The sequence below is a fragment of the Microtus ochrogaster genome, chromosome 17, assembly GCF_000317375.1.
Source record: "Microtus ochrogaster isolate Prairie Vole_2 chromosome 17, MicOch1.0, whole genome shotgun sequence".
In the NCBI taxonomy this organism is placed as follows: domain Eukaryota; kingdom Metazoa; phylum Chordata; class Mammalia; order Rodentia; family Cricetidae; genus Microtus; species Microtus ochrogaster.
In genome coordinates, this window is record NC_022019.1 from 21893253 (window position 1) to 21916350 (window position 23098).

The 23098-nt window shown below is 40.7% G+C and overlaps 1 protein-coding gene across 7 annotated transcripts in view; it reads left to right on the forward strand.

Moving 5' to 3' along the window:
- Tsc22d1 (TSC22 domain family member 1) overlaps window positions 1-23098 on the forward strand; it is a 101944-nt gene that overhangs the window by 12999 nt on the left and 65847 nt on the right. Inside the window, exons 2-4 of one of the 7 annotated variants that reach the window (XR_003377701.1) lie at window positions 9878-10028; window positions 11124-11291; window positions 12094-13734. The exons of 4 other annotated variants lie outside the window; for them this stretch is intronic. Coding sequence is in view for 1 of the 3 variants with exons in the window: in XM_005355635.2 (XP_005355692.1) it covers window positions 9878-9959 (82 nt within the window). In the remaining 2 variants the exon portion in view is untranslated. Of the gene's footprint in view, window positions 1-9877; window positions 10801-11123; window positions 11292-12093; window positions 13735-23098 lie in introns of those variants that run through there. 2 more of the 7 variants (XR_003377702.1, XM_005355635.2) reach the window with 2 other exon arrangements.

Here is a 23098-nt window from a genome sequence, read left to right on the forward strand (position 1 = left end):
TCTAAACCTGAAGATGAACCATCACACTTCCGTGGCCTGGGGCCGGAACTAGAATGTCCCCCTTCCTCGAGTTAAAGTACCCTGTGAGGTGCTGGGCCTTAGTCCTTCTGTTATCACAGGAGAATTACTGACTAATAAAGATATTTTGGTGTAATAGAGGTGCCCTCAGGTTTTTCTTCTGTGATTTGCTGTGTTGACGAGGGTGGCTAGTGAACATCTCTCAGATACCCTCTCTCTCACACTTTAGTCTTTTAAATAAACAAAGATTCCAGTTAACTTTTTTCATAAGGAAGTTTTGTTTGCTTTCTTAATTGTGCTCTCTGGATAATTTTGTTGTATTTTTGGTAGTTACGCATAGTTATCTTTTGAGTATAGTCCTATTTTAAAATTTACTTTCAAAGATGGTATCTGATGGTTACTTAATAAATACAGTTTTTAAAATATGCCAAGTGAGCATTTTGCCTTGAATGTTTATGTGGTTGCATGTTTCTTCAAGTGTGCTCCTTTGGGGATGAAGATGAGGAGCTAGTGGACACACTCCTGGTTTTCTGTGCGTTAATTCCACAGTGAACAGGCCTTCCGGTCACATCGCACCACGTTTCTCAGGTTCAGCATGGTGCTTGGCTTCCCATTAGACTCTCAGCTGATGGTTGGGCAGCATTTTGATCATCTCCATTCATTTCCCCTTTCTCCCACACACACACACCCGAGCTGCCGTCTTTACTGTTGTCTTCCTTTGTGGAGATCCACCGTGGCTCACCCATCAGTCGCTCTCTGAAGCAGGCTGTGCGCGTTTGTACAAGCTGTGATATCTGTAACGTTTGTTTTTCACTAGCACTTGTACCAGTTTTGAAGGTCCAGGCCAAAAGGGTGGGTTGAGAACCAGGAGGTGTTAAAGTAAGAAGCCCTTTGTCTTTACTTCCACCCCACGCCTGTCATGACAGACATCACCACCCCACACTCTTTTAGCTTCTTCTCTTGACAGAACTGTTCATTGACGATACGTTCGTAAGGGCCGTGGATGCCTGAGAGGGACAGTGATGACACGCCCTTTGCTGTGGTTAGCACTTCCACGTTCATAGCTCAGTATTCAACTTTGAAGTTGGGGTGGTGTGAGGCACTGAAAGACACAGTTTTGTGCCATGAACGATCAATAAATGAGGTTGGTAGCCGTCTGTGGGTCTCAGAGATAAGCTTACGGTATTTTCTTTAAGCTCAGTATAAGTTACATTAAAATACTTTAAATGCAAAAATCTCATTCTAATTAATTGAATCATAATAGCATGTTTATGACTCAGGTCTTTAATTTTGAGTTGTTGCAACTTATATTCGTATCACATGTTTGTTACTGGAATGCAGAGGTGTTAATTTATATGAGTGCTTAATATGCAGCTGAAAAATAGAATTTATGATTTGCTCCTTCATTTTGGAATGTGAATTTTTTTTTTTGTTGGAACGGTTTCATTAGGTATCTGTTACTCAAAAGTTGTTGCAGAAGTTCATTTGTTCATTTTCATAATGAACATTGGAGCTGGGGTGTTTGGGGTGTGACGGTGCCCAAGCGAGTCCTTGCATCATCCCTGGGTAGCGGTTGCGTCTTACCTGGGTCCCCAGTCCCCACTGTCACCAGTAGGAGGGAGCTACAGCTGCTCAGTTTACTTCTGCATGTGGACTGCTGCTAGACTTGCTGTTTCTACTAGGCCAGCAGTTGCACAAGAATGTTTTTAATGAGTTAATTTTGTGGACGTTAAGGCTCCTTTTAGACTTTTTCTTAAGAGTTTCCATTATTTTCCTAGTGGTACTTGGAGCCTAAGCGACTTTACAGAGGCTTAGTATAAATAGATGCAGTGTGTAAGAGGTGGTCTGGTCTAACAGAGCCAAGTGTGCTCTGTTTGAGCCTTCGAATGGGACACTTAAATACCGTTAGTATCATCAGCACGTGGCTAGGAGATGAACAGACAAACCAGGAAGCAGGGAGGATAAACCCTGTAGAGGGTGGGAGAGAAAGAAGCAGGTGTGATAGTGGGTAATTGTGGAAAAGCTTGGTATAGCCCACTCTCCAGGGGTACTTTCTCCTCATTGCCTACATTTAGAGATCCACCCATGGGAAGTAAAGAGGATGCCAGCTAGCTTAAGGAATTGTCTGTCTCGGAAGCTCTTTACAGTACTCCCCATGGAGAGATGTACTTACTTCAGAATATCGAATGCTTGATACATATCTAGTGTTTAGTAGAAGTGCTAAGGATATGGGGGGGTGGGGTTTCATTAAGATCTTCATGCGCTTTGAGCGTAGTAGATCTTGATGGCGTCCAGGTTAAGTATATACTCAGGTGTTGTTCCGTTATAGTGTGCATGACAGCTTTTGCATTCAGATTAGTTGATGGATCACAGCTTTCAGTGCTCCCAGCATATAATGAGATAGATTTTTACTGAGAACCAGTTTTGACTTCAGACCTGGTATCTCACCTTGTTTCTTCCACCTCTTAATTGCATGACTTCTGTATGTTAAGCTTCCAAGTCTAGTTTCCTTACCTATTCTGTAAAGAGACCACACCCAAGTACTGTTTGGGAAGATTAACGGAGACAGATGTGCAGTGCAGCCGGCTCAGTTCTTTGTAGCTGTGTATACAATAGGTGCTCATACTGTGCCAAATAAGAAGCCTCCCTTTGTAACATTGTAAATTAAAGAAGAAAGATTGCCTGCCAGGGTGAGACTCCTGCACCCCCACAGCCTGTTGAGAAGATGGTTCTTGGTCTTTGTGATGTTTGGTATAGTCCGCATCATCAGGGTTATATGAAAGAACTTATAATTTCTACAGTATAGATCTATTGAATGCCTCCATTCTATTAAAAAAAAAAAAACCAACCAACCTCATTCTGTTCAATGGAGACAATGGGGTTGATTCTTTTCCTGATTCCATTCGCAAAGGACTATCCTATAACTTAGTAGGAGCTCGGGAAAAGTTCATAAAAGCCAAAGTTGTTACAAAACATGCCTTCCATTTTTCCTAATGGGAGCGAAGGGTGGGGGGAACCCAGAGAAATACAGTGTCATGTGGCAGTTTAATACTCCAAAGTAGAGTCATGTTCCAGACGAAGCGATCTGAAACTTTGTAAAGATTGTTTAGATGGGCACAGTGCCCTGACGACCATCTGTTCCGTTCTCAGCCCCATATGGGACAGTAAACCATCTCACAGAATGAATGGAACCAATCAGTTTGGCTTAATAAGATAATGAGTCAGTATCAGGCGTTTGCAGGTTCACAGATTCATTGAACTGAACTTTGATGTTCTCTATAAACTTTCAAAATGAGTGTTTTTGTAATACTAGTTTGTCACATGGGAAAAGGAAAGTTCTAGAGCACAGGGCTTTTGCCAAATGCTTTTTATATCTCTCTGAGCCCATTTCTGTCTACATTTATTATCCCACCGTAATAGTTGGCTTGCTTTCTATCCTGCTTTTGTAAGTATCCGTTCCTATCACTGTTGCCATGAGAACGCACCAAAGACATGTTTGCCAGGGGCTTGGGAACACGCTTAGGGAAGGTGCTTCGTTGACACACCCTGGCTCCCTTACCTGACCCTGCTTTGTAAACAGTCTGCAGTCATTAGGGATGGAATCTGTTGTGGTACTGTATTCTTGAGGAAAAGCCAAATTAGGTTACAAGGAGCTAGCTGATAATAAACAGAGATAAAAGAAAGCATTTTATTAACTTGATGTCCTTGGCTCATCATACTACATACAGGTGGTGTTAGCTGAGCAAAAAGGGTATTGAATCTGTCTGTTTCCTCGTGTGTTCATTTGAGAACTGGAATACAAGACAGATACAAGAAAGGGGGTCAGGTTCTTTTACTGTTTTTTGTTGTTTTATTTTCTTGGTCTAACCTGGTCATACTACTCATTTATATAGCTCAGACTATAGGAAGTACTTGCCGTGTGGTCCAGGCTAGCCTCCTGCAATGATCCTGATGCAGCCTTCTAAGCGGGGAATTAGAGACTCGAGCCACCATGTGTGGTTTAGGAATGCCAAATTTGGGGGATAAAAGTTTAAGTCCTTTGTGACCTGAGAGATTTTAAAGAGGGGGAAGAATTTATCATGGAAGATGTTTTGTGAAGGTAAAAGTTCCTCCGTGTTCAGTAGCATATATTCTGGACTACCATAAAACTGAGATCTCCGGCCTTCAAGCATTAGGTGAACTCAAACTTGGAGGACAGAATGGATTTCTGTTTCTTCTTAGAAATGCCACAGTCTGGTACTTCTCCTGAATAGTACACAGCCAGTGACTTCCCAGAACGTGTGAAGGATGCCAGATCGCTTCATTTTTTATTTTGTTTTTAAAAATTTTTTTTCTTCTTTTTTTTTTTTTTTTTTTTTGGTCTTTTGAGATAGGGTTTCTCTGTAGCTTTTGGTGCCTGTCCAACTAGCTCTTGTAGACCAGGCTGGCCTCGAACTCCCGAGTGCTGGGATTAAAGGCGTGCGCCACCACCGCCCGGCAATTTTTTTTTCTTTTTAAATTATATACATGTGTACATTTACCTGAGGGCAGAAGAGTTTCAGTTCCCTAGGGTTGGAGTTGCAGGACATTTTGGTAAACTGATGGAGGTACTGGGACCTGAATCAGGTCCTCTGGAAGAGCAGACAGTGCTCGTAGCTGCTGAGCTATCTTTCCAGCACCACACTATTTCTTTATGGACGTTTAGCTCTTGTCCTTGGTAAATGTGAAGAAAATGAGCTTGTGTAGCAAGGATTGAAACCAATAGCTCACGTGACTTGAAATTTTACTGGTAGCTGACACACTGAGAACTAAAGTTGGCCGGTTTGTTTTTGCTTTGTCTCCCGTATCCAAGACTGGCCTTGAACATCTAATCTTCCTATCCTCACAAGTGCTGTGAACCTCCCTCCCTTTCTGTTTTTCTGAGACAGTGTCTCAGTGTAACGGTCCTGGCTGCCCTGGAACTCGCCTGTGTAGAACAGGCTGGCCCGGAACTCACAGATCTGCCTGCCTCTGCCTCCCGAGTGCTGGGATTAAAGGTGTGCATGTGTGCTACCAGCCCAGCTGCCTCTTTTTTAAAAACAGCTTTTCACTACGTAGGCCTGGCTGGCCTTGAACTCACTAAGGACTGTTTTCCTCTGCTTCTGAGTGCTGGTATTGAAGATGTAGTCCATCACAAAAGCCCTAAATCGTATTTCTGGAGTTGTGGACTTGATGGTAATAGTGTTTTTTTCACTGTATTCTTTTTTGGCAGTATTTTCCTTTTTAGACATTAATTGTTAGCATCAAAATTTTGTTCTCAAAATGTTTGAAAAGTAGAAACAGATATGAAAGCTTTGAATAGGATTTTAAATACAGAAATCAGGTTGGACGTTTTTAGTGTGTGGGGGTGTTGCAATCAGAGTGCTGTGTAGGCGTCTGTCTTGGTGAGCAGTAGGCAAACACAGACTTCTTTTAGTTTGTTATTGTGGACTTTCATGGTTCACAATGACATACTATTGCTATTTCCATTAGGATTAACTTTTACAGAAATAATATTCTGAAAAAATTATACCTGAAAAAATTGATTTTTTTTTCTAGTGAGAATTACATGGGTATAGAAACTGGTTCAGGATCTTTTTGTTTGTTTTGTTTTTTAATTTTAGCCTTTTGTTTTGAAACTGGAGGAGTGAAAGGCCTTTTCAAAAACTCCTATCCAGCCTTCCTTGTTATTTCTCTTTTACACAGCCTTACACTAATTTAGAAATTAGGAAGTTGGAACCAGTCTGTAAGATGGCCTTGAACTTTGACATAATGTTTATTCTGCTCTTTGTAGGTTTCAGTCTAGATTCCCATTGTTGGTAGTCATGTCTCTGGGATGTGCTTCCTCCCATGTTGGGTCTCATTGGCCATGATGTGTACCAACTCATTTGATGGGCTTTCGCTTTCTGTTCACCTGCTGTGTTCCTAGGATCAGATGGGGCAGAGTGTTGGTGCCAGGAACAGGAGGTGCATGCTTGCCCTCTGTGGCTTTACTGCTGAGTTGTTAAGTATTCTATTACTTGTTCTACTGTCTTTTGATTTCAGTGCCTTTGGCATCCTTGCTGCATCAGGGCATTTTAAGTTTTATTCTTCATCTTTTGTTGCTGTTGTTGACTAATGGCAGTTTTTGCCGTAAATGGATAAAGATACTAAAGGAATTGATGTAAATGTAATTAATGAAACAAGACTATTACACGTTGTCTTTTTTTTCACTTTTTCTGCGTGTATTCATTTAGTGTACAACCCAGGCTCCTAGGATAAAAAGAATATAGTAGAAGAGGTGCTTTATCTTAAAGTAATATGTATTTCCAAGTCTCCTGACATCCTAAGGACAAAGCCAATACATTTATACTAAAAAATGCAGACATAGGAGCTGTTGGACAGGGAAAATTATAGGCTAATTATAAAAGTCACAGTTGGGTAACTTGATCTAAAATGACTTTCAATTACTAGGGTGGATCCAATAGCCAGTTTTTATTGGTTTATTTTTTGGGGTTTTTTGAGACAGTGTTTCTCTGTGTAACAGCCTTGGCTGACCTGGAACTCACTTTGTAGACCAGGCTGGTTTTGAACTCAAAGAGATCTTCCTGCCTCTCCCTCCCAAGTGCTCAGATCAAATGTGTGTGCTACCACTACCTGGAAAAACACTCTTTCATTTAAAAGAGTCAGACAAATTTAAGTATGTTTGTTTTGTCTTTCCTTTGACGTTGCCTTTTACTATTGGTTGGTAGAATTTAACGGTTTGTAATTGCTTTTTGCCTTTCATTCTGTAGTAAGTTGGCTGCTGTAAATATATCTCATGTTATGGATTGTTTATCTCTTTTCTTTTAGTAGAACTTGGCATTTACATCTAGTGGTCTGACTTCAGTCCCAGTAACATTTTGTATTTTTTTTTATTTATTTATTATGTATACAATATTCTGTTTGTGTGTCTGCCTGCAGGCCAGAAGAGGGCATCAGATCTCATTTCAGATGGTTGTGAGCCACCATGTGGTTGCTGGGAATTGAACTCAGGACCTTTTTAAGAGCAGGCAATGCTCTTAACCGCTGAGCCATCTCTCCAGCCCTCCCAGTAACATTTTGGACGGTAACTTGTTCAAAAGGATGAGAAAATATAATGGGATTTTGTTAGGTGTTGAGGGGGTTTTGTTTTTTGGTAGGTGGTTTGTTTTGAGTTGGAGTCTATTTAGCCTGACTGGTTTGGCACTTGGTAGGTAGCCCCGTCTGGTCTCACCTTCTGTCTCAACTCTGATACTTTGGATAAAGTCGTTTCCATTGGAATTAAAGCTGAACTATGTGCTGTCTACCTGTATGTTAGCCAGGAAACCCAGTGCTCACTTTACTGTTTCAGCAAGCTTCGTTTGGAAAGCATTTACTGAATTACATATTCAGAGTGCCACACACTTTTCTAGGGGTCGGAAAGACAGAGATAGTGCTTTTGTTTTTTTTTTTTTTTTTAATATACTCTTTTCTTCTGACAGCCAACCACGACTGTTTGTCCAGTGGACAGAGGAATCTGTGGGAAGTTCATTTTCAGATAGAAGTTCTTTTGAACCAGTAAGAATCAGTGATAAAGTACATAAGGCAGGCTACTAACTCGTTTCTGTTTTATTTTATTTTATAAATTGCACATTTGTAAGCAGTGGTTTAAATTTAGGTCAGCCATGGTCCAAGTCTTTTCGGTCAAATCTCTCTCCTGGACTGGGAAGGACTGTGTGTGGTCCTAGCAGTAGGGAGGCGGGAGGCAGAGGTAGGAAGATGAAGGCCATCCTGAGCTATGTGAGGCCCTAGCTCAAAAACAACAGAAATCATGTTATTTTAGTTCACTGTTTATAATTAACTAGGTATAGAAATGTTTAAAACGAATAAACTCTATATCCTCATTATTTAATAATTTAGTACTGAGGGCAAATTTTCACAAATAACCTCATTTGATAGGCATTTCAACAGAGTCTCTCTTTCTCGGTGGTAATGTGTGAAAGTATATAATGCTAAGTGTATAACAATAAATAAGTAAGCATTTCTTTTTGATTTGATCATAGCTGGGTTTTTTGGGTTTGTGAGAGTCTTTAGAAGCGTAGATGGTTGCAGAGTACACTGACCACTTAGCCTGCTGGTGGAGACCTCTCGCTCCCATTTGCAGTCACATCACAGCACCGTGGGTCTCTGGTGATTACATTTGGTTCTCGCAGAATACTTAGTTTTCTCCCATTGAAACAGCACATAGAGCAGCGGTTCTCAACCTGTGGGTCGCTACCCCTTTCGGGTCAAGCAGACCTTTCACCGGGGTGAAGGGTATCAGATATCCTTCGTTGTCAGGTATTTACATTATGATTCATACAGTAGCAAAATGACAGTTACAAAGTGGCAACGAAAAGTTTTATGGTTGGGGGTCATCACAACATGAGGGTTTCAGCATTAGGGTTGAGAACCACTGTCATGAGGAATGCTGTTGGGGAAAGCAGAGCGAGACAGTCTTCTGATGAGGTATAACATTGGTGCTCTTAACTCATGACCTTGTTTTGACACTGTACATTTGATAAAATCATCAAATCCAAATTTTTAACTTGTAGCACTTTAAAGATCACCAGGTTCCTCGAGTGATTTCAAATTTTTATTTAGCAAAATCTGTGTGTTTACTGATTGCCGAGTAAGAGTCTACTGAAGGCCTGATACCACAGGCAAAATAAAGAAGCATTCTGAATGGAATCTCACGTTGGGAAGTTTACAGATTGCTTGATTTCTTGAGCCAAGTCATACTGACCTTGCTTTGTAACCTAACGTAAAGGTTTATGGTTTTCTTTTCTTTGGCTTTGTTGTTTTGAAGCTAAGAACGTGTATTCTGGAAGGTACAAAAAATAAAGCTTTAGAGATGATTAGCTTAAAGTTCCTGCTGAAGTTGTAAACTTAACCTAATGCTAAGCTGAGCAAGTTGGTTTTAAACTTAAAAAGATTGTTGTGTGTTTGTTCAAAAGGCCCTTTACCTTTTTCTAGTTCTCACCCAGCGGTGTGTTAGGATTGGTTATTATTTGACAATTAGGGAGAAATTTGGGAAAATCTCAACCTTTGTTTATGATTTCCAAATAATTTTTTAAAAAACATTAAAAATTTTTTTGATTGTTACAATTAAATTTTACTTCGATTTCAGTAATGTAGAATTCTTAAATAATTTTCAGTTTATATTGAAACAGTATCACAAAAGAGGGTTTGCCCATAAAATTAGTTAGAAAAAATTAGAGGGTTATTGTCCCGTAATGTTTGCTGCATACTTCTCTAGCACCTAGCTTGCGTTGCAGAGGTAGAAAGGGGAGGGTATGAGGCAGCTGTCTGACATGCTGTCCTCATGAGTTATCAGGAAGGTAACGCATGTGAGTAAGCTGTGGAATACTTTTTCTTATTCCTAAGACCTACCTAACCTAGAGTACGTTTGAGATATTCCACACTCCTTTGCTGTTGTTGTGCCCGGTCTCCCGCCCCAGCGTAGTAATGGGACAGCACTGTTTAGAGCTCCCTGGTGCAGATCCAGCTGCTGGGCTCTAAGGGAGGCCGGGGTTTTGCCACCTGACTCATGGAGTGCTCTGTGGTTGTTTATCCCATGTGTCTTTCCTGGGTGGCAACTCTACCTCCTCTGTTACTTTCTCTTTTTTTTTTTTCTCATTTCTTTTAACTTTTAGAAAATTATAGGTTGGTTGGTTAAATTCATCACAGGTTTCTTTTTCCTGGGCCAGATTGTTTTATTTCTCATTTGTGCAGAGATCTGGATATGTTCCTAAGGAGAAGGGCTCAGCTTTTCTCTTTATCTTCAGGCTTTTAAAATTCGTTCTGAATGTTGTTAGATAATGGAGTAACCATTCCTTTTCAGCTTTGGTTTGTTTCCAAACTGGCTGCCAGAGCCAGGAGGAAGTGAAGGCAGTGTCACTAACTGTTGGTTACTACCTCCTTAATGCTGAGACTATACCCCTTGTTGGTTTGGTAGAGAACAGGAGAGAGCACAGTCCTCGTTCCACTAACAGGTAAGGAGCCCCTGTGATCACCACTAGTCCACAAGAGAGGGAAATAACTTAGAATTCTCCCCTTTCATTTACCCAAAATATAACGTGCCCCAGAAGTAGGACCCCTTGCTGACTAATCAGAGAGCAAGGACGAATGGCACCTTTATAGTCGGCGGAAGATCTTCAGATTCAACAGGAACTTATCACTCTGTACCACAAAGATGATTGGTCGTTTCCCCCAAGGCAAACTGTTAATCCCTATAACTTAAATGCCTGCCTGCCTGCCTCTCTGGTTCTCCTTGATCAGATGCTGTGTGCTTTAACTTCTGTCCTACAGTAAAGCTATTTTCCAGGGTCTTCAGCATCATCTACTGTTTGCTGTGCTTTGATGCTTTAATTCCTACATTATGGCCACTAATGATTTATTCCCGGTCCCTCTTGGCTCCAAACAAAATGATCATGCATTTGAAAACTTTAAGTATCTGTTATCTATGAGCATTATCCTGCCCTCCAGTTCCAAAGATGAATGCTGGAAAAGAAACCCTTTTCAGTGACATTAGTCAGAGCTTTGATAAAACTCAAATTTAACCTTTTTTGGCCATAATTTTGACCTATAGTATGGATCAATCTCTCTAAAGTACTGAAATTTAAACGGTTAAATTGAACTTTTTAGATATTCCTGAAGTGTAGTATTCTGTTACTATGATTATTCTGTTTCTCCTTTCTGATCCATCTTCTTCTCTTTGATGGAAGAATTAACAGGGTCTTTGTATCTGAGGTTGACTGCCTTCTCCCTGTCCCTTTAAGACAATTATGATCTTATTTCCTATCATAATATATGATTTTTTTTTTTTTTTTTGCTTCTATCTTCTATTTGAAGTTGAGTGGTTTGTCACAGAGTATGTTATGGCTTAGACCAGTACAGGTCCCTTCTTAATAGCTACTAAGGTATTAATCATTGTGGTAACAGACTTCTAAAATTCAAATTAAGATGGTACTCAAGACAGTTTGTCCCAAGCTAGCTCCTTTTTGTCCTGAGGATAAGCCATTGCAAACTCAAAAATGACCAGAGTATGTAATTTTTTAATAAGAATTTTTTCTTAAATCTATATTCAGCTCTATTCCAGCGCTTCTCTCCTCCCAGAGGTGCAAGGAGTGATCCTAGAGCCACAGATACAGCCAAGACCACGGAGAGCTTTTGACGTCAGGGCTCCATTTTCTCCACTGAACCCTTGGAGACAGAATATCCAGCTTCTGGAGAGAGTGGGAAAGGATAAGAAACAAGTGGGTGCTTTCCGTTGTTTACTTGGGTGTATGTAGAGTGGAGTGTCCTTATGTTGCCCATTTTATTCTGTTGGTAATCTCCTTGGCTCCTTACGAGAACCAGGTGGGACTGCGATCTTGGTTTTTCTGAGAGTACTCTCTAGTGCCCATTCAAAAGACAAACTAAAATTGATTTAATTTCTCTCCAGATAATTAAACCAGTGGCTAATCTGGGGCACATACATTATTTGGTCTATGCCTGTGTAGTTCACAGGAATTTAAGAAAAGTGGTAACTTCCCGCTTTGGCCTTTATGGTAACAGTGGACTGGATAGAGTTCTCTTAGAGTCCAGAAATTGAAATTCCTGTCCTTCGTCTTTGGGTGAGGTGAACATCTGAGATCTCCTAAGTTATACAGTTGAATGTCCAGGTGTCACCCTGCCCTGTTAGTGAGGACGTCTTGGTCTTTTCCTACTGTAAATGTTAGGCCCTTCCCACTCAGTCTCTTAGGGGATGGAATGATGGTACTGTTGTGGCTTTACTGTCAAACGTAGGCTTCATTCTTTAATAAAGTAAATATGAAGGAACATAAGTTCCAAGATTTAATGTTCCTGAAAGTTATATGTAATACACTCCCAAGTAGTTTTCTAGTCCCTAGGAATGACTAGGGCATTAAGATGGTTCTTTCTCAGTCTCTTTGATGCCAGGGGTAGGGTGTGAGTCCAGGCAGTTCTCACCATCTATAGTGGGTAGAATATGAAGTTGAAGTTGGTGCTTTGGCAAGTTTTCATTGTTTCCTTGGTGGCTTCCTTCTGTGACTCCAGGTATCTTGATAATGGGAGACCGGTTTATTTGTTCTCTAATTGCCCAGATTTCTTTCAACTGGTAAAACATCATACCTCTTCAGCAAAAGGAATTCTTCTAGCAGAGCCCTCCTGGATGATATGTGTCACACATGCCAGGACCTGCAGTGTGGAAGGCAGTGGTGAATGGACCCATGCATATGTCTACAAGACACAAGGATGAGCAGCACCTGATCTTGTTGCTTACAAACTTCTTAAGAGTCACTCTGCTTTATTTTTGGTCTGAAAATGGAAAGGCTCAAAGTGAAGTAATCTTTCATATTAGAGTTTTATATGGCCATAAAAAATATTTATTCTAAAGACTGAAATAGAGGAAGCTTGAGAGTCTTGTCTTTCAGAGCAGCTCTCTGTATCTGTTTCACTTCAAAAATTTGTGGGACTGAAAACCATTTTAATCAAGTAGGCGACCCCCACTTTAAAAAGAAGCAGAAAAAATATAAAAAGCGTGATAGGCCCTCTCCACCTCCTCCTCTTTGTTACCCAATGCTAAAGGGGACTAGCAAATCAAGGATGAACCCAGCTCAGTTCTTCAAGAGTCTGTTAATGTTAAGATGTACTCTTAGCTCATCTCTTGCTGGTCCTGAGCCTTATCTTATTGTAATCTGTCAAGACTATAACAAAGTCTAGAGCTGTCTCAGACCAATGGAATCCTGTCTGTGTTCCTAAGTAGTAAGTGCCTGTTAGGTCTCCTCTGCACTGACGGCATATATTACGTGGAAGAGGCAGAGCATCGGTGTGGGACACAGCTAATCCACAGAGTTCTGAGCCTGCAGGTGGGAACGAAATCACCAGTTGACAGGAGCTTTCAAAAGGCCGGTTTCTTTGGTTATCTAGTAACTCTAGAAACCAGTCAGAACTATTAAGGAAAACTGATGCTGCCAGTTCCTTTTAATTTGGAGTAAGTTTTATAAGAAGAGAAATTGTAGAGTTAATAATATAAAAACAACTGAGATGTTAGGCTCTCAAAGTATAATAGCTACATTTGCTAAAAATATAATCTGTTCTTAGTCTTTCTTGGCTATAAGAACTATTTTTTCTTAGAAATTATAAATCATTTTTCAAAAGTATAATCCTTAAAAGTACATGTTAAAGATAATTTTGAACGGAAAATTTCCCCCACAGAACTCTGAATTCCCTTGAATGATTACAGTTTTGTATTCCTGACTTAATAAAATACTTTATAAGTACATATAAACAAAAACCAAATTACCTGACATTTTAGTAAGAACTCAGGGAACTGAAAGTGACATTTGCCTAGAAACTTAGTTGCATTCTTTAAACCACTGTAGAAACAATTTTATGGCCTGAGGTCATTAGCCTTTTGTCTCAGCACAGAAGACAGAAAGTGGTTTAAGCTTGGGATCTCAAGCTTGAGTTAAGTTCACTCTGTTCTTAAGTATGCGAAAGAGATGTCAGTGCGGTTCCATTACCTCATGCACGGCAAGCTATTGCAAAGTGAAACTTTTTGTATGTTACTGTGTACTGATTTGTTGGAAATTTTAATTTTGATGCATTTTCCTTTCAGATTTTAAAGAACAATTTCGTGTTACAATATGCAATCTTATATCATTTCCGTGTTTATTTTATGAATATTAATATAAGTTATTTTTCTAGAATGATTAATTGTGTAATATTTGTAATATGTGATCATTTGAAAACTAATAAATATTTTCTCCATGGAAAAATGCACTTACTGATAAATGGCTGATTTTTGTTTCAGGAATAGAAAGTGAAAATTGCAATCATATTTTTAAGTGTAATTTAATGTGTCTTTTGCTAAGTATTTCTGATTTATATTGTCTTCCGTCTTTTTTTGATAAAAAATCCTCTAATTGTTAAGATTCTAGAGTCGGTATGGTAAATAACAGGAGTAATTTAGTCAAATTTCTGAGATTAAATTGATCAAAATATAACCCCTTACAAAATAGCATACATAAATAGTCATAAATAGTCCGCTCAGAGCAGAAACCATTTGAAAATGAAGGCCGATCGGAGAACTACCCAAGTCATGAGTCATTCCCAAGAAAGGTGTTTTCTGTTTCCTGTTCTGCTTGAACAAATACCAGCTCCTGACTTCACAGTCTGTTGCTTTTAACCTTATCTAGACAGCGTGGATGATACACTCACTCACCTGAAGCTGGCCGCCAGAGCAGTCACCCCTTCATGTGCATAGTCTGTCAGAGTGAGGTTGCCTTTGGATTTGAAGTGCAGTTCAGAGCGTGGACTCCAGCAATTTAAAATTACATAAGATGGAGCCCACCCCAGAAATAAAGCTCGAGACTCGACAGCCAGGGACTTTGGGCCTCCCAAGGAAGCGATAACTCTGAACAAAATGAGTGCTATAAATGGATATTTTAATTTGGAATAGCTCCTACTTTGGGGCAGGGGAAATGAAGCCAAGATTTTTTGGTTTTGTTCACCTGGTAAGTTTGGAAAAAATGAGTCGAAGTTTGTACTAAAGTGCAAAGTTTCTAATGCTGGGATTAAATTGTTTTAAGGTTCACAGCCCAATTCCAGCGGAAGGCTGTGTTTTCTCCACACAATCTTTTCTATATGCATTGGAAATTTCAAAACCATTGTAAAAACAGTGGTGAAACAAGAGCTTTACATGCTTCTTTTATATGAGCTCTTCCTTCAAATACAACATTACACAGTGGGAATGTTCACCATTATCTCCAGGATTCAGGCACGGGCTATGGCTTCACCACCACTGATGAGCTTAGCCATAGTGCAAACATGGTTTGATTTTTTTTTTTTTTCCTTTTTGTCTGATGAAATAAAGGTTGGGTTTTTGGTTATTTGGGTTTTTTTTTTTTTTTTTTTTGAGGGGGATGGGTCTTTGGAAGCTGCTTTCCTATGAAAAGTCACAAGCCAGTGACTGGAAAGTACTGACCTTTGAACTCACAGCAGATGTGCGCACCTCTCATTTTCCTGTGCTCTGCCAAGCAGTGTGGGTGCTCGAATGCCCCAAGCAAGGTCTCTTTTCATTCAGTTATTTTTGTCACCTGTGAAGATTTCATATTAATATTGGGTTCTAAATGTGAAAAATTCCTGTTTCAAAGTGGTCACACAGGTGCCCTGGAGTTTTTCCACTAATACATACACCCAAGGCAAATTAGATTCTTAGGAGTGAAAGTTCTACAGAAGTTTGAAATGTGCCCTGGAGTTTTCAGACATTCTGGTGAAAGGGATTCTCAGCACAAGAGGTAAGGCATGGTCCAGATAGAGGAACCTTCAGAATGCGGACAGGGCAGTGGCTGCAGGTGACGTAAGCCTACCAGGTTGGCTGCTCTGCAGACAGGTAAAGAGGTAGGAAAGCAATCTGCCCAGAAACTTTTCCAGACTACAGAAATAGACAAGCCACAACTTTGCGTTTACATGTTTGGGGTTTATTGAGAACTATATCAGACATTGCCCTCTTTTGTGCACACACAACCTCTAATCTCATAAGGTACCAAGGCAGCTTCTGCCTTTTCCTCTGTCAGTGTTTACGATCCATATTTAATGTAGTGGGTTTTATTAGAGACACAGTTCTTCCTGTGTGACACAGGCCGTCCTCAGCTTGTGATCCTCCTGCCTCAGCCTCCTGAGGATATTACAGGTGTGTTTCACTGTTCCTGGCCTTTGATGTAGGGTTTTGCATCCTGTGGGACTGGGAAGGTCCTGCACCTGGCATGGGAGCTTCAGTGTTCCTCCATTATTGCCTGGCTTCAGTCTGCCTGTGTCTTCCTGGTTCTCTTGTTTCACACTTATGATTCAGAAAAATACTAAGTCTTTATTTTGGTTGATAAATTAAGGGGTTTTACAAGAATTCACTTAAAGTAACTTGGGAATCCTTTATTCCCAAGATTGAGAAATAATATCTAATATATAAGAATAACTGAAAGGAGAAAGTTATGCCATTACATTCTTTAAGGACAGTTAAATAGGCTCAAAAATTTGAATGTTAGCACAGTACTTAGTATATCTGAGAAATTAATTCTCACCTATGGATGAGATGGGAAAACAGGTTAGACTTTTTCTTAAGGTCTCCAGTGTCATTGACTCATGAGCTACTATAGAAAACAACATGATCTTACATTGCATTTGAGTTTTCTTAGGAATTCCAGCTTGTTGACATTTTGTTTCTACTTAAAAGGATTTTTTTTTTGTTCTACTTTGAATGTAAACCAGAATAATTGCTGATAAAATCAGTCACCATTTCATGGTTTTGAGTTTAGAAATAGTTTGGGAAAAAACTTGACCCAGAATTTGCTCCTGTATACTTTTTAAGCTTGACCTTCAAAGTGACCAATTTATCACCTCTCTACAGGCTTCTTGACTGATATATAGAAACAGTATATATAGCATTTCTAATTCCACACCATTGATAAATAATAAATGTGTGGAAGACTCGGCTACAGCTGGGACGTAGGTGTCGTATTACCAGGTCTTGTCCCGCTTCTGGATGACAAAACAGGTTTGGTCCTTTTCGTACATCCCTTGTCGTCTGAGCTCCCTTTCCACTAGATCAACCCCTACTCGTGAAGCATGTTTGAGAGTCTTAAGTATAGCTCTGAACATGATTTGTTTTTCCTCATTGTTTCTCAGTGTTTATCCCAGCACAGCATAGATGTGTCTGACTTTTAAAACCTGACCTTGCTTGTCCACAGGCTCCTCTTGTTCCTTTGGTCTGACACTTAATTTCATTAGCTAAGATTTTGCTAAGCAGATAATGTTTATAGTGATGCACAAGGAAAGTACTCTGTTTGTAAGAACCAGGTCAGTAGTCAAAGACTGTACAAGGTGCATAATTTATTAAAAGAAGAAAGTTCAGGTGACAGCTAAGACCTTGGAAAATCAGATTACAAAGTATAATCTCCATTTAAGGTCTTTTTGGTTTGCTTGCTTAGTTCTGACATCAATAACTGAATTATGTATTAAGTGACCTATATAATATAAAAATGTTACTTTTCAGGGTGTCCTTGCAGACTTAAAGGTTAATCAGGCCTTTTGGAGCCAAACTGTTGTTACATCCCTGGCATTGAGAAGAAGATAGGCTTGTGTTTAGTAAGAGAATTACAAGTGAGAAGCAGTGCTTCCCTGGGACAGTTTGGGAAGTGTACCAAAGCCCTGAAGATGGTGAAGAAGGAGACATGGAAACCTGAGCTCCAGTGTAAATGCAGTGGTATGCAGCATACCGAACCGGGCCCTGATGCTCCACAGGGCAGCATCCTTGGAGCCTAACAGTATTTGTAGTTGCCAGTTAAAATAGTTTTCCACCAGAATACAAAAGTGACCTCCAGGAAGACACACGGCACTTACCAGTCTCGGGAGTACAAGTGGGTGCCCAGGTCCACGGATGCCCCAAGTGCCTTTTATAAAATGACAAATGTGTGTGTAACCACCCACATCGTCCCATGCGTCTCTAGCTGATACACTGTCGGTGTTGAAACCCATTGATACTTAGGAATAACAACAGAACAGGACCACACGTGTATAGCGAGACACTGTTTGCCCTCTAGTGTTTTCAGTCTGAAGCCTTGGAGCCATGGGTACAGAGGAGGCCTGTATCCTACTTTAAGGGAGATAGAATTGGAGAAAACAAGAATACTGTTTAGGTACAGGTGACACCCTTTTTGGGTCCTTCACCTATGCTTAGCCAACAGTTCAGCTAACCTGTGAGAGTTAGTATTGCCATTTTATATGCCAAGCAACTCCGAGGTTACAAAACCTGTCCAAGAGCATGCTGTCCATGGGCAAAGGAGATGGCATTTGAAAGCAATCTGTTAATCTAAAGAATTCTAATGTCTTTGTTTACCAAAAATCTTTGCCCCCAAAAGGCCGATTCTCAGGACAATTTTTAGTTAGAACTGTAGTATCAGGTCTAAAAAGGATCGATTCACTTAGTGTGTGCACTTAGACTTTCAAGAGCTATTTTGGAATGGTAGGAAAATGTACCAGACCGTGAAGTGGCCATCTCCTCTGTACTGCCCTTCCATCTTATATCAGTGTGGCACACTTAAAACTGATGAACCAACTTGGGCACCTTGTTAACAGTCTACGTTCCTGCTCCTGCTGTGTCCCTTGCCCTATTGCACAATGTCACAGATGGACTGACAGCATCAGAAGAACTTCACTGCCTTAGGAGTCTCCTGGGCTCTCCTGCTCACGGTGTGACTGGGTCCTATGGTAAGCCTTGCTCAGCTCCATCCTACACAAACTGCCAGACTGTTCCCAGGCAGGCGCTTAACTGACTGGGCTAGCCCCCAACCCAGGAAGGATTTTATCTATACTGATAGTTTTTGTCTTCACCAGCAGTGACTGTGTTGTGCAGCTCCACCTAGGTGGTGTCTGGTTCTGGCTGTTCTAGGGGTGCGGTAGTATCTCATAGTTTGTTAGAAATATTCCATAAGGTCCTTTTCATCTCTGTTAGCTTCTTTGGTCTTAGGTATCCAAAGGGCTTTTGCCTGCTGGAAAGTCAGCTAATTGATTTTGACAAGTGTCTGGTGTGTTTTGCATACCAATCCTTCATCAGATGTATGTTTGGCAAAATTTATCCCCAGTTCTGTGGCTTGTCTAAAGTCTCTTTGATGATGTTCTTTGCAAAGGGGTGTTTGCCTTTTTATTTGTTTTAAGGAAAGTCCATCCTGACACTTTCCCTTCAATGAGTCATGATTTGGTAGTGTTTGTAAAACGTTGTTGTAAATCTGTTCACATAGATGTTTTTCCTCCTGGGTATCTCCCCAGAGTTTGGCATTTTACAAATACGAGGCTTTTCTCCCTGAGTTGCCCTTGTTGCTGTCCCTGGTTTCTTCTCTTGGCATTCTGCTTTGTCCTGGTGCTTTGCTTCCACCTTCCTCTCAGTACTGACGCCTTAGGGAAGATTGGGAGCCATGGTGGTGCTAGGGTTTGCTTGTCTGCGGCCGTGTGCTATTTTCCATCTTTGCTTTTCCAGGCCAGGCCTCATAATCTTTCAAATCTCTTAGTCTCCACCCACAAAATAACCTGAAGAATTTGACTGGCTGTGTTGGATCTAGTGTCAGTTTGGGATGAGCTCATATCCTGAACAGCTTCAGTCTCTCATCCATGAAGATGGGACCTATCTCTGTTTTCATTTTTCATTGGCACTTTTTTAGTCTTTGCCCAGGTCTTATATGATATGAGATAGCATTTTACAAGATTCAATTCCCATTTTAGAAAACGAGACAAGGTCTTGTTAGGTAGCTCAGACTAGCCTCAAATTCAGCCTTCTGCTGTAGCCTCTTGAGGTCCTTGATAGATGTGTACCGCCCATTTTTACTTTGTTTTAATGTAACAGTGAAGCAATTTCTTTTTAAAAAAAATTTGAATGGCTCATTGCTTGAAGTGCTGTCTTGTCATGTTCTCTCGCTCTGACTCTTGCTGCAGTGACTTGCAGAGTTGAGCCCCCTCCCCCCTTGTTCTCAGGGACTTTCGACGTGTGGAGTGGTATCTGGGGACAAAGACAGGTGTGATTTGTTCCTCTTGAATCTACCTTTCTTTTCTTTTACCCATTGCCCTAGTTAAGACTTCCATCTGATGCTGGATAAGTGGGAGAGATGTCCTTGTCTTAGTGTCAGGGAAGGCGTTTTGAGGTTAGCCGTAGGGTTTTGTAGGCACTCTTAGTGATTGGCTTCCTTCCCATTCTGGTTTCACCAGTGCTTTTAATCCTGAGTTGATGTTGAATCTTGACAAATGCATAAGAAGCATTTGTTAAAGGGGCTGGAGAGATGACTTAGGGGTTTAATGCCCTTGCTATACTTTTCCAGAGGAACCAAGTTTGGGTTCCAGCACCCATGTTAGGTGGCTTAGAACTGTCTCTAACTCCAGCTCTAGAGGACCAAATGCCCTCTTATGGTCTCCAAAGGCTCCCACATACTTGTTGCACATAAAACAGAGACACACAGATTAAAAAGATTAAACATCTTTGAAATAATGAATACCTGTTCTGTGACTGATTTTTCTGCTGTTTCTTTTTCCCGTTAGTTCTCTTCATTGGCATCTGAGTTGAGCCAGCCTTGGCATACATCAGATGGCAATAAATCTCATTTGCCATGGGTTAGAGTTCCCTTTATGTGTTGTCAGATTTCATTTGTCAGGGATTTTTGCCTCATTCTTGGTAATTTCCCTTTCTTGTGTTACCTGTGTTTTAGATACTAGTGTCACGCTTAGCGGTTTCTACCCGTTTCATCTTTCTGAAGAGACTGCGTGAGTACACACATGTCCACAAGCCAAACAGACGGTAGAGAATATTGTTCCTTAAATATTTGGTTGGGTACAGATGTACAGTTTTCAGTATCTAGTGCTTGCTTCTGTTTGGGAAAGTTACTAATCACTGCCTTTCTTTAGTAGGTACAGGTCTGTGCATTTAGAAACATTTCCCCTATGTGTTAGTATGTTGTGTCATTTGATCTATTTCATCTAAGTTGCCAAAGGAATAGCTTACCAATGCTCCTTTTCGTGTCTGTGGGATCATGTGGTCTCAGGTGTGTCGTTAGTGTGTTTTCTCGTCCCTTGTTGGTGACTATGGACAGCAGTCAGTGCATTGATCTAAGAACTAGACTTGGGTTTTGTTGATTTTCTTGATTTTGGGTTGTTGGATTTCTGATCAAAAAATTTTACCTGCCTTTTGCTTTAGGTTTACCTTACTTTTCTGTATCTAGTTTTCCTAAGATGGAAGTTTAGATTATTGAATCTTTTTCCACATGAACATTCAGCACTATAAATTTCCTTAGGTATTATTTTTGTTGCACTGATCCAGAGGTCTTGATGAATTGGTTGGAATTTTTTTTTAAAAGATTTCTTTATTATGTATCCAGTGTTCTGCCTGCATGTATACCTGCAGGCCATAAGAGGGCACCAGATCTCAATATTGATGGTGTGACCCACCATGGGGTTGCTGGGAATTGAACTCAATGCTCTTAATCTCTGAGCCATCTTTCCAGCCCAGTTTGAAATATTTTTGAGAAGTTTTGTTTATATTGATGTGTGTTCAGAGAACGGCTTTCTGGAGTTGGTTTTCTGGGTCCACCTCAGACCACCAGGTTTGTCCAGCCGGAGTCTTGACATGCCGAATCATCCGGTCAGCCCCTAGTTTGAAACAGTTTTTCTTGAGACCACTTCTTTGGCCTTTGAATTCATGTTCAGTTGCCAAGTATTTGAGCTGACTGGAAATTATTGGTGAGTGTTACCACGCCTTAGGTTAATTTCATCAAAGAAAACATTTGAATTCTTTTGCGTTTGTTGCGTGTTTTACTGCTCAGAATGTATGTGGGCTGGGTGGATGTACCATGCTACAGAGGAACGTCAGTTCTTCCTCTTGGGTGGAGTGGCCTGTAGCTGTCATTTCGGTCCTGCCGGTTGATGGTGCTGTTAGGTTGTGTCTTTACTCTCTGATAGATCTACTAGTGACTTAATTCATGTAAGTCTTTCATGGTCATCGAGGATTTGCTTGTTTTTCCTAACATTTCTATCAGCTTTTTCTTAAGTATTCCCATGTTTTTAGTCAGGCACATTATATACTACAGATGTTTGCATCTTAGACTGCGACTTTTTTAATCAGCGATACGTATCTATATCTTGACGCTTTTCTGTTCTCAAACCCACTTTGAAGTGAATACAGCTACTTCCACATTCTCGGGTTTTCTTTTTAAAAAGATTTTTTTTTTTTATTATGTGTATGTGAGAGTCTGCGTGTGGTTTGGGCATGTGGATGCAGGCAACTATGGAAGACTTTGGGTGCCCAGGAGCTGGATCTTGAGGCAGTTGTGAGTCACCTGACTTGGGTGCTAGGAGCCAAAGTAAGGTTTTCTGGAAGAACAGTGAGTGTTTAACCCCTGAGGCAGCTCTCTAGCCCTTAAAGTTCCTTTTGTATTGGATGATTGGCCTTAAGCTCAATGTGTAGTCATTGATGACCTTGATCTTGTGCCGCCATACTTGGTCTGCGTGGAGTTGGGGCACAAACTCGGGGCTTCGTGTGTGATCAGCAGGCTTTCCGCCAACTGAGCTACGTCCCCAGCTCCCCAATTTCTTTTGATTAGTGTGAGCATGGTATCATACTATCTGATCCTCTACTTTAAAAAGTGTTTTTCTGAGCGTAGGCGCACATCTTGGGACATGTTTGGAAATCAGAGGACAGTGTTCGGGCATCAGCTCTCCCCTGTTATTTCTGTCGAGCTGCATGCTTTAGGCTAAGTAGCTACTCTTGAACTTGGCAGTTCTGTCTCTAGCTGCCACCCCCCATGGGGATGCTGGGACTACAGATCCACCTCACTCAGAGGGGCCTTCTACCCTATCTCTCCAGCCCCACCCTTCCCCCTGCCTTCTGTGTAGGAGCTCACTTTGTAGTCCCAGGCTAGCCTCGAACTCAAGATCCCTGGCACTACAAGTATACACTGTTATGCCTCCCTCTTACTGCTCAATTCCTAGTCTGTGCGTGCTTTTGAATTCAAAATGTCTTGTAGATCGCACATATTTGGATCTTTGTACTTGTTTTCCTGAGAGCATTTGTCCTTAAGGGGCTTACTTACACAGCACTTGCAATGATGGCTGAAATAACTTTTTATTTTATTTTTTTTTTATGTTCTTTCCACATTACTCTGCCACCCCCTTCTTCTGTAGTAATCAAACATTTTATGAAATTCTACATATCTTTTCTCCTAGCCTTATCCTTCCAGGTTTTAGTCCTTGAATTTACAGTTCCGTGGATGACAAATCCACCTCAGGTAACTGACTCTTCACATCCTGAGCCCTGCAACTGCCTTATCGTGGACGGCACGCCATCTTTTGTTCACTTTTCCATAGTGGTGCTGTCAGCATTTCACAAAGACTTAGACCAGCTGAGAACTGTAGAAATAACTTACATTGTCTTACTGTCTCTAAGCTCTCCTTTCTCTGTGGAGATGTTTGTCGCTCTCCTTTTACAGGGCTTTTCACATTCTCAGGCACATTTTTGTGGCCATTTCTC